Here is a 12125-nt window from a genome sequence, read left to right as displayed (position 1 = left end):
ACTCAATTTTCTCAAACACTATTCTTTTTATTAGCTATACAGATTGAAAAATCCTTTTGTACAGCGAAAGTACTTATAATAACGAAGTACGGAACATAAAGTTTTATGTCAAATTCAATGAAAAATTACAAAATTACAGTTTCGTTATCATGTTTTGCGTCAGCTCGTAACTTTACTTATTAATTATAACAATTCTGCAGTTTATCTATGCAAAAGCTTTGCTTCCGTACTAGCCATAATATGAAAGAATAATACTAAAGTAACAAAAGTGAGCTCAGAAATCAGTGTAAAAAGAATAGTATTTGAGAAAAAATGGCTTGGATGTGTGTGTAAGCGGAATATTTTTGCTACACTTTGGGGTAAAACAGAACAGTAGATTAGTTCCGCATAATCGTAATCGATGGAGCTGCAAGCAGACACAATCTAGAGACCCTTTACTAGAGATTGGCTATCAGGGGGTTCCGCGTGATTGGTGCACGTAACCTGTGCCCGGAAAATGGCGGAGCCAATACGGAACCCTGCTCACTGAGCGTGAACAGGCATAAAATTTGAATTGAAAATATACGCTCGCACTCCGAATTTATAGTGATATCGCTAAATGAATTATGTATACATAATAATTAAACGAAATAATGATTTACAAATTTATTTTATGAAAATACACTACTGGGTTTGCTAAATTAATGTTGTATACATAATGATTATACGAAATAATGGTTTATGAATGTATTTTATAAAAAATGCGTCGTAAGTAAATAAATATTATATATAATAGGGAATTAATAGTAATCACAAATGATATAATACCGAAAGGAAATATGTTTATTATCATTTTTATTTATATATTGTAATCTCAGGTACAATTGTTGAAATACCCTTACGAAAAAAACACTCGACAAAGCGAAAAAACACTCAAATATTGAGTGTTTACACTCAATTTGAATGTAAACACTCAATATTTGAATGTTTTTTCGTATCGTTGAGTGTTCCTTTCGTAAGGGTAATGTTAAACAATAATATAACTTAAAGAACTATCGTACATAATGTTAACTTAAATACAAAATGTTATGTGGCTAATGAAAAGTAATTAAATTATGGCAATGCATGCGATAATACTATCGTACTATCGCATGCATTGCCATAGTTTTACTATTATACATTTTATTTGGTAATTTGCGTTTGTAGTTGCCTAGTCGAAGTCTAAATCTAATAAAACGCATCATAATTTTAGATTTTATATTGTGACAGTTTTTCAAAACATCACATTGAATGCACTGCAGTTTTTCCTTAAAAAAATTTACTAAATCAAAACTTGTTGCATCAAAATTATTTATAAAATATGGAAGATATTGCCTAAAGACAATTTCCATCTGGTGAAAATAATAAAATGTTCCGCTATTGACAAAAAATAACGTATTACGTTTAAAACGTTTTAATTGTACAAATGTTGCAAAATTTGAGATCGGTTTATATGTGGGAGATCCAGCGGACTTTAAACATGATTGACATGTAACATTATATTTGGAAATACGGGAAAGAATATATCCGGCGATGTTGTATAATACATTCATTTCAATGTTCCCTAAGTTTATCACCTTTGTGGACAAGTTGTCAGAGGCAAGTGGCAGCTTTCTTTTAATTTCTTTTGCTTTGGGCTTACTTAAAAAATCACCAGCAATAATCCTATCATCCTCTTCATAGCTGGAGTTACCTACTGGCTTTAAATATTTTTAAATTGCAATAATCTTCAAATTTTGTTTAAATTGTAATGCATTTGGGCTAGGTTGTTTAGCTCTAACGCAAGAAAAAATATTTTCAACACAGTCTGATGTTAATCGGCCACCTAAAACATAGCCTTTTTCATTAATTAAGTACGTCGATAATTCAATGACTGACTTGCTGGTAATAATGACTCCACGTTGCACAGGTTTAAATTGCATACCGTTTCCAACTAACATTTCTTGGAAAATGTCTATAATAGATTCTAAAAATGCTATTGTTTGTTCAAATTTATTTTTAGATACTTCATCACGTGGAAGTTTTCTCAATGCGAGGTTTGGAGTATGTGAAGTCATCACCGTAAACCATTTTGAAATGATTTCAATGAACAAGGCTGTCGTCTGATACTCTTTTTTAGGATCTTGCGTCGTTATAAATTTTAGACTGCCACTAACATCGCGAGAAAAAAAATTCTTAGCTTTATTGACTTTCATTTTCTGAAAAGTACTACTTGAAAAATCATCTACTTTTATTTTCGAAGTTAATTTTAGTTGTAAATTTTCTTGAAGTTCAGCCAGTTCTTCTAAATGCGAACAATAAACCACAGAAGACGAAAGATTATTAGCATTCGTGAATTTCTCAGGCAAGGTAATGATTTTGTTATTAAGCAAGCAGTATTTTAAATTCTTTAACAGATGGCCAGTATTAGCGATAAACCAAAGCTTCCGATTATTATCTACAGGATGGATAATTGAGTTCGTTATTAGTGAATGGCGTCCAGCAAAACCAACACGAAATGTACGCCACATCGCTAAATTATTTGGTCCCATATCGTTTACAACGCTATGTACATAAAGTCCGATGGATTCAGCTTTTTGAATAATTTCAAGCACGATAGGATGTAGCAATGCTCCATCATAACTTTCAGGTGTAAAATATAAAGCAATATTTTGTTTCCAACGTGAAAATATTCCAGCAAGCACAATAATCAAACCATGCGTAGCTTCAACACTTTCACCTACATGCATGAAAAAACAGGAAAATGATAGAAAAATTATAGAAAGATAGAAAATTATAGAAAAACCGTAGAAAATGGAAAGAATGATAACGCCCAGAAGACAGAACTGGCTAAACTTATGCAACAATTGGCTATAATTATACAAGAGTAACAACAAATCATAGTATCAAATTGTAATGAAGCTATTTTTCAAGACATACCATTACGCGTACGAAACGATGCAGTTCCGCAATACGACCGCGTCGAGGAGTCGAAGTGTTTACCTGGTGCAATAGACATTTCGTCTAATACAAGAATGCAATCTCTTTCTCTAACATCTTGAAACTGAGATATCTTGTCTTCTAACAACTTAAAGATATCGTCACAAATTCCTTCTTCAAATTGAATATGTTCTAATTTCCTTCGGAGTGTACGTTCGCACGGTAAAGGCATATTTTGCTTTCGTAACTCCTGATAACCATTAGAATCACAGGAAAACTTCAGCCGAAGTGCTGTTTTTATGGTGTCGTTCGACCACACACAGCCGCGTGAGGATTTATTCGTGAGAACTTTAATCTGATCATCATTAAATAATCGCTTCAATGATGATTCCAAACTGTGATCATTTTGAGCCTTTGAATTGTTTTGCATTGTAGTTAACCTCTTAACCTGCTTCTTTAACAGATAGTTGCATTGATTACTTTTCAAGATAATTTTGTTGGCCATATCAAGTTTTTTGTTTGCTTCTTCCAGTTGTTTCTTCAGCCATTGAACGTCATCAACTTCGTTGCATGTTTCGTTTGAATGGCTAGAAATGGACGGATCTACAAAAACGTATATGTCGTATAAGTAACCCATACAACATGATGTCTAAAATAGGCGCATAAGAGACTTTTAATATGTCTTTAAGATATATTAAACACATGTCTTGACGTGTCTTAAAGACATCCTAAAGACTTCTTCAAGTTCTCTTGTGTGGGAACATAATAATATATTGCAATAAGTTGAATTTGGTAGTTCAAAAGAATAATTACATATAATCAAACTTGCAAACGTACTCGATATCAATGGAGTAATATCAGAAACATCTGATCCGAGACAGTTATTTTGTTTCGTGGTAACGTCTTCATGAATTGATGCTTGATGATCCAATGTTTCGAACATTATATTAGGCTGTATTTCCACAGATTTATTAGTACTATCCTGAAATAATTCCATTATTTCAATAAATAGATTTTGGCTGAACTATAAGTACGTACATTGCTCATTCATTTTAACAAAGGTACGCATAGCAAGAGAACTCACGTTCGTAATAATACACGTGCCACTTCTTTCCGATGGAACAGAGAAAATTGTGGGCACAGCGTTGCATTTCAACTTCCGTTTTCTGTCGACTCGGGTTTTCTCCCATGTGTCATTCGCAAAATGTAACTATAAACATTTTTTATCTAATCAGCATTTTGATATTTATTAATAACACAGAAGAAAGGATTGTGATTACTTACTTCACATATATATGAATGCTTGGTTGCTTCCCAATTAACTTTGCCTATATTATTGATCCATATTACCTTTCGTTTTGGATCACTTGGAAAGCAAGCTATGAATCTTTTTTCCTTTTGTTGTACGACTAGAGCACCCAGGCACACTGCAGCTTGGCATATTTATACCTACAAAAATAAATATTAAATATTATTATATTGTTCATATTTATATATATTACAGTTTTCCAACATAAATATTTGTTACTGTTTTCATAACTTTAAAGTACAAAGTTAGTAAATATTTTCACAGCGTTATAGTTTTCGCACATCGAACATATTATTTTTTTACGTTTTCATTTCAACTGTAAGGATGTTAAATTTCGTGATTACAATGAAACAATCATGATACTTACACGACGTAGAATTCACGTAGCAACGGATTACAGCGCACACGATGAAATGCACACACGAGTTCATGAATATTGTAGTCTGTTCTTTTTAATTACTGAATTTGTGCAATTGTTCCGTGGTGCAGTTAATAAGAACAGACCATTCACCGCCATTTTCCGGGCACATGTCCAGTCTCTTTTTTTTTCTTTTTTTGGTGACGCAGGGGAAATCCATCATGGATACCCCCTCCCCTTGGGGGAGAGGGAGTTATGTCGGACTCTTACCGACTAAAACCCCTGCGGGATATCTACCTGTCGGGCCGTTGGGTGGGAAGATGGGGGAACTGCTCCCGCATTCCCTCCCCAGCCCCCCGGCCACAGGGCTCTCCGGGAGCCCCACGCCATCAATGTACCGCGCCCTGTCCCACTAAGGGAGTCCAAGGCGCGGTCCCCGGTGAGTTGCCCCACCGGTTGGCCTTCTGGTCACACCTATTAGGAGGAGGGGGATATCCACGCCCCTCCTTTACCCTTCCCCCCTTTAAAAAAAGGGGGGAGGGTTTTGGGGGAGCGGGCCCGGCCCCAACCGGGACACCGTCCCCCTTTTCCCTGCTTGTCCGACCGCGCGGAGGGGACCAGGGAAACCTAGTCCCCCCCCACCCGGATGGTGGCGGCCGAGGAGTCCCCGACCCATCGCTATCGACGGGCGAGTCCTCCTCGGCCGATGCCACCTCGGGTCCGCTGCCGACACCTCCTCCCGGGGATCGCCGACCGGTGCGTCGCCTCCTGCGACGCACTCCTGGTCGGCGTCCCCATTCCGCGGCCTCCTTCTGCGAGATTACCTCCCGACAGAAGGAGGCCGCTGCGTCCCACACTTCCTCGCTCCCGCACATGGCCTTGACCATGTGCGGGAGCGAAAGTTCCCCCCTTCGGCACTTCACCGCCCCCTCGAGGACACGGCGCTCCTCGTCCCATGCCGAGCGTCCCATGCAGCGCTCCTCGTCCCATGCCGAGCCGTCCCATGCGGACAAGGTGTGATGCGCCGTGTCCTCGATAACGGGGCAGTGGTGGCACCGAGTGGTGGGCTCCTTTTTTATCTGGTGCAGATACCGACCGAAGCAACCATGCCCGGTCAGCATCTGCACCAGGTGGAATGACATTCCACGTCCCCTCCTGCCCGTCACCTCAGACAGGCAGGGGCGGACAGCCGCGGCCGTCTTGGGACCGGACACCCTCGGGTCGGACAACTCGTCCTTCCATTTCCGAAGGGTCCGGTCTCTGGCCTAGAGTTTCAGGCCCTTCATATCCCTGGCCCTTAGCGTCCCCTCCGCGCGGAGCTCCTTCACTCGCCAATAGAGAACGGATCTCTCATCGGCAAGGAGCTCCACAGGAGGGACGCCGGCCAGGGTGGTCGCCGCCATGTACTACACGTTCCGATACCTCCAAATCGCCCTTATTAACACCGGCCTCAAGGCCTGCCGGAGGGAGCGTTTTCCCCTCCGGCAGACCAAGAGGCTAGGCGCCCATATGGGCGCCCCGTAAAGGGCGATCGAGAGCACGGCGTGACATACAGGCGGCATGCCATCCAACCCGGGCCCCCCTGAGCGCGCATCAGACTGGCAACCGCCAGACCCGCCTTGCGCACCCGGGAGGCCAGGTTCCCAAAGTGGGGCCCGAAACTCCAACGGCTGTCCAACGTCAGGCCGAGATATTTGATCGTCGGCCCGACGCGGACGTGGACGCCATCCACAAGGACCTGGGTTTCCGGAGGCGCCCCTCGACCTCGGTCGTAAAAGTATACAGCCTCGATCTTCTGGGGCGCCACCGAAAGGCCCAGGTCTTTTATGGTGCCCACCACCGATACCAGTGCCGCCTCCGCGCGGAGGCGGGCATCCCCCCAGTTCTCCTCCCCGGCCACCACTAAAGTGTCATCTGCGTAGCAGATGACGTGACAGCCCGGGGGGAGCGGAGTTCTCAGCACCCGGTCGAACGCGATGTTCCATAGCAAGGGGCCCAGGACGGACCCCTGCGGAACACCGCGCTCCATGGTGCGCCGGCCCTGGACCCCGCCCTCCACTGGGAAGGCGAGGTCCCTGTCCCCGAAGTAAGCCGAGAGAATACGCTGGAGATAGGTGGGCACGCCGTGATGCACGAGCGCCCGCCCAATCTCCGGCCACGGCAGTGTTGAAGGCATTCCTTATATCTAAGGAAACGGCCAGCAACACCCCGCCGTCCCTCTCCACGACCGCCTGAGTCAGGCCCCGGAGACACTGGACAGTATCCAGCGTTGATCTCCCGGGCCTGAACCCAAACTGGCGGTCGTGGAGGTTCGGCCTCTCCGAGGACAGGTGCCGGACGAGGCAGTCGGCAATGATGCGCTCGAGCAACTTGCCCGCCTCGTCTAGCAGGCATATCGGCCTGTAGGCCGACGCACTACTGGGTGCTTTGCCCTCCTTGGGGAGGAGGACCAACTTGGCCCTCCTCCACTCTGGGGGGAATACCCCCTCCCTGAGGCATCCGCTCAGTACCCTGCGCGTGGCCGCGAACAGGTTTCCCTCGTCGAGTGCAAGGGCCCAGGCGCGGCCAGGAATTCCGTCGGGGCCAGGGGTTTTGCCCTTGGCCCCGAGCCTCTTCCTGGCCTCAGCGAGCTCCTCTGGACTGACCTCCAGGCCCTCGTCCCAATCTCCTCCCCCCTTTCTGGGGAGGGATCACGGGTGGGCCCCCTTCTGCCCTCGGAAAGAGGGTATCCAGGAGCCCTCCGAAGGCCTGGTGGTCCAACTGCTCGGTCGGTAGGGGCGCCCAAGGGCGAACCTTTCCGGTCACCCTTTTGTAAGGGCGCCCCCACGGATCGTCGTCCAGGGAGCTCACCAGTTGCTCCCAGACCGCTTGCTTTGCCTCGGCGATGGCAGCTTTTAGGGACTTCCTCACTCGGAAGTAGTCCCTTTTTGTCCCCGCGACATCCCCACCGTCTCGCCGGGCCCGCATCAGCAGCCTTCTAGCTGCTATGGCGGAAGCTCGGAGCTCACTGAGCTCCCTGCTCCACCAATACGTGGCCCGGCGAGAACGGGGACGGGATCGGGGCATCGCGACGTCGCAACACGACGCCACGATGCCCACTATTTCCTCGGCCCCTTTGCAGGGGCCGGGGTCCCGCCCCTCCGGCACCTCCCCCAGGTGCCAGGATGCCGCAAGGACAGCCGCCCGAAACCTGTCCGCGTCCAGCCGACTAAGGGCCCATCTTTTGGGGAGAGGGAATTCCCTCTCCCCGGGGCGGCGGATGAGCACCTGCTGGGGTTTGGGGAGGCGGAGGATCCACACTATGTGTCTGTGATCAGACAGTGTTTCCCCCTCCACCTCCACCTTCCATTCGTGGAAGTACCCCGCGGCCGAGGGGGTCGCCCAGGTCAAATCAATGACCGAGGCTCCACCCCCCCCGGCCGCACGCAGGTGCTTTCTGAGCCTTCATTCATAAGAATGAGGCTCAGTCCCGCCGCCCAGCCGATCACGGTGTCCCCCCGGCGGTCCAGCTACCAGGGACCGCAACCCCACCCATCCGAGTGGGCGTTGAAGTCCCCGGCAACTATGACTGGTCGGGGATGGCATCTTCGCACCAACTCCCCGATCCTGCCCAGGACCGCCTTGATCGGGGTGGGACGACCGAGACCGGCCCTATTTCTGCGGTGGGGAAGATAAATCCCCACCACAGTAATGGGCCCCCAGTCGACTGCCACGTACGAGGGCCCTCATTCCCTGAATGTACAGGGTGGGGCCCCCGTCGCAGGGTTTGTCGCCAAGGCCACCGAGCCATCTGGACCTCCGAACCAGTTCGCACTGCGAACCGGGATTCAGAACGGCTCGGTGACCACCGCCAGCCCGGCGCCCAGCTCAGTCATCCTCTGCATGCAGAGGTACTGAGCCTTGGCGCCGTGGCCGACGTTGGCCTGTAGGGCCCGGAGTGGCATGAAGGTTACACCTTGCACGCCTCCTCCGGGCTGCCTACTTCAACCTCCACCTGGTCATCCACCGACGGTTCAGCCGTCTCGGGTTCCCCGGGGGAGGTTTCGGCCGTGGTGGCCTCTTCAGCGGGTGCCTCAGTAGGTGCCTCCGCGGAGTCGCGGGGGGTCCCTACCTGTACGAGTTCCTCCTCTCGGGAGTACGAGGAGGAATCGGCAACCTAGGGAGATGGGGGTGGCGTTCCCTCCATCTCCCCTTTCTCTACAGTAGTTGGGGGTGAGCCCGTAGGCTCCACCCTCCTTACCTTCAATTCCTCGTTTCCTGTTAGGAGGTCCATGTCTCCTCTATCCCTTCTTTTCCTCCCGGCTGCAGCTGGTTGGGCCTCGCCCCATCCTTCTATACCTGGCGTTGCTTCCTCCCAGTCCAGGTCTATGAGGTCCCCCTCTTGAGTTGCAGCTGGGGCGGATGGCAGCAAATCCGCAGCCTTCCCTTCCTTCTCATGGTCCTCCTTTGGGGAAGGGGTTGCTCCCCTCCCTTGGTTGCTCCGGCAGGGGCTGTGTCGATGCATCAGCGATGTTCCGGGCTTCCACCGTCTTTGCATCCTTCGCTCCTCCTCCCTTCTTCCCCTTCCTCTTCTTGCCTGGGGAGGGACCGTAGGCAGGCCCTCCGATCTTATGACCGGAGGGCCTGCCCACCTCCGCGCAGACGGGGCAGTTGGCCGCCCGCGGGCACCCTTTGGCGCGGTGGCCGGGGGTACCGCAGCGATAACATAGATCGCTGCGGTCGACGGCGCTCGTGCACCGCTCGCGCACGTGTCCCGGTAACAAGCACCGGAAACACAGAACTGCGCGAGCGGGCAGCGCCGTCACCCCGGCCCGGGTCCACCCTACGTGGACCCGTTCCGCGGCGGCGACCTTTGCGGCCGCTGCCAACGGACACCGCACCACCATTGCGCCCATTCCCCGCAGGGTGATGCTCATCTCGCCCTGGGAAATTTCCTCGGGCGAGCACCCCCCAGTGCGGGCCACGACGGCCGTCACTTCGTCGGCCCCGGTTGTCGCATCCAGGCCGGCAAGTCGCAGCGCTGCGACCTTTACCGGTCTCTGGATGCGAAAACCGGGGCCCATTTCCGCCATTGCGGCCCCCCTTCCCCCGGATCTAGTCTTTGGAGGAGAAAGAGGAGGAGGGGTCGACTGACCGGCCGGGCCATTCGTCCTGCTCTCCTCCTTTTTCCTCCTCTGCTGCTCCATTCTGCCAACCACCTGTGCCCAGGTTTCTTTCGGCTCCTGGCCAACATGGAGCGCCCACCTCAGCGCCTTCTGGGCAGAGTCCAAACCTGCGTCCATTAGGTCCTTGGCCGCAATGCCTTTGCCTCCTTCACGGGTCCTCTTTTCCTCCTCCTCTTTCATCATCTTGGCCCTGATCTTCCTCCTCTTCTTATTTTCTTTCTTCCTCTCCTTCTTTCCCCTGCCCTTCTGTCCTCCAGGTGCCTCGGGGACTATCCTCACCTCTTTGGGAGGGGCCGCTTCCCGTATCCCACTCCCCTTTCCTGGTCCTGCGTAGGGGGTAGGTATCGAGGTTCCCGACGCCGCCGACGTCCCGACTCCCGGACCTGCGGCCGCAAGGCGGTCGACCACGGCTCTGAGCCGGTCGATCTCCGCCTTGCAGCCGCAGTCCAGGAGCCGGGCTCCCATAGCAGCGTCGAGTTCCTTCTCCTCCCCTATCGTCCTCACCATGGGGGGAGGGGTTTCCCTCAGGTCCTCCATGGTGTCGTCCAGGACTGGGATGTCCAGGTCCTTCCTCCCTATTATGGTGGGTGTGGGAGTGGAGGGAGAGGTTATGGCTATTTTCCTCTTCTTCTTCGTGCGCCTCTTAACCTTTTCCCTCCCCTCCCTTTCCTTCCTCCTCTTTTCCTCCTCCTCACTCATTACGGCCGACAACGACGAAGACGACCCCCCGGTCACTTCCGCGTAGGTCAGCCTCCTCGACAAGACTGGTGGAGAAGAGGCAGCCGCCGGAGGAGCCTTAGGAATCGACGTAGCGACAAGTCGCTTCGTCCATTCCAGCTCCTCCGCTAGCCGCCTGTTCTCCACCCTCATCTTCTTCAGCTCCTCTCGAAGCTCTTCCGCCTCCCTCTCAGCCAGGGTAACGTCCCCATCCTTCTCCCTGCCAGCCACCCTGGCCATCAGGGTGGTGAGCACGGCCTCGGAGACCCCCACGGCGCGATTCAGCGTTCCCACGAAGGTCCCTTTAAGAGTCTTGGATCTCCGTGAGACCAGCCGAATCGCGCCGAGGGCGCGACCTGCCTCCTAAGCCAGCTCACTCACCCTTGCTTCCCTCAGGAGCCCCATAGCGGCATTGTCCCTAAACACCTCCTCCATGGGGCGTTTATCACCAAGGGACCGGAGCATCCCTGCGTCCAGTATCGCCTGGATCTCCTTCTCCAATCTTGTCCTCTCCGCCTTCTTCTTCTCTTCTTTTTCCGCCTCCTTTCTCTCCCTTATCCCAACGCCGTGACCGGTGGCGACGGGCCTACCGCGTCCCCTCTTCACCTGTATCAGCGCTGGACCCTCGGTGACGACGCATGAGCTGCTGCTACTGCTCGCATTGGAGCTTGTCGGCTCCCTAGTCCTCTCCCCTAGTCGGGATGCCGGGATTCTCGAGTCCTGCGAGAGCAGGATATCGGAGATGACCACCGGCCCACCGGTGGTCCTCTCCGATGCCCCTTCGGTCCTCGCAGGCCCCGAGGTCCCAACATCCCGACTCCTGTCCTGATGTCCCCTCTTAGAACAGAGGGGACCAGGTTTCTCGGCCGCTGGTACCGGGCCTCCAGACCCTGACCCTTTCTTACTTCCTCGTTGGGTGGCCGCTCGTGTCGTCCTACCCGACGAGCTCACCTCACCATCCCCGCGGTCAGGGAGGCGCAGTGTCGAGGACGGTCCTCTATAAGCAACCCTCCAGGGGCTAGCCCCCTGGAGTTTGCTCGCTCTACTTCCCCGGGAGGAAGGGAGGAGGCGCCTGCCATGCAGATTCCTACCACCTCTTTTCCCTCCTTTCCTACCTTCAAAAAATCACCCACCAAGGTGGGTGGTTGGTCCAAGGACGGGCTGCTACGCCCGTCCATTAGCGACCGTGAGTCCGAAGACTCAGAGTCCGAAGATTCGTTGGGTTCTGTTTTTATAAATTTGGAATCCATTTTGAGTCTCACGAGTGCGGCAGGAATGGATCATTAATCCCGGGCAGAGCCCCCGCATTGCCCGGGGTAAGGCTAACGTGTCCCCTGGGTTCGCCAGGTGCCCAGGGTGAGGAACCACTAGCGACAGGTCACGCACCTACCATTCATCCCATAGGCGTGGCATGCCTCAACCGTAGGATTACGTGGTGTTTTATAGAGGACCCGCCTCGCGATCCGGCCGATTAAGGCAAGACCCCCGGCCCCAGAGACATGACCTAGGGTTACGGTGTGATAGGCTAGGGTCTGCCGGGGATGCCTGAGCCCCCTGTACCAGAATGCCGAAGCATCCTGGCCCCTCGCAATCGTGTCAGGTTATACGTCCTGACAAGTACGGGTTTGCAATCAGGGTT

The 12125-nt window shown here is 51.2% G+C and overlaps 1 protein-coding gene across 1 annotated transcript; it reads right to left on the bottom strand.

Moving 5' to 3' along the window:
• Window positions 1-1815: 1815 nt before the first annotated feature.
• Window positions 1816-4309, bottom strand: LOC112588115 (uncharacterized). Its single transcript, XM_025296708.1, has 6 exons — window positions 4222-4309; window positions 4022-4147; window positions 3775-3919; window positions 3001-3540; window positions 1897-2737; window positions 1816-1843 (listed from the first exon to the last, which is right to left on the bottom strand). Exons 3-6 carry the CDS (start codon window positions 3878-3880, stop codon window positions 1816-1818), a joined length of 1515 nt encoding a protein of 504 aa, XP_025152493.1. The 5' UTR covers window positions 3881-3919; window positions 4022-4147; window positions 4222-4309.
• Between the last annotated feature and the right edge of the window lie 7816 nt (window positions 4310-12125).

Source organism: Harpegnathos saltator, unplaced genomic scaffold (genome assembly GCF_003227715.2).
Source record: "Harpegnathos saltator strain DR-91 unplaced genomic scaffold, Hsal_v8.6 scaffold156, whole genome shotgun sequence".
In the NCBI taxonomy this organism is placed as follows: Eukaryota; Metazoa; Arthropoda; class Insecta; order Hymenoptera; family Formicidae; genus Harpegnathos; species Harpegnathos saltator.
The sequence above is the reverse complement of the archived record's forward strand: the minus strand, read 5'-3'. Positions and strand labels throughout refer to the sequence as shown.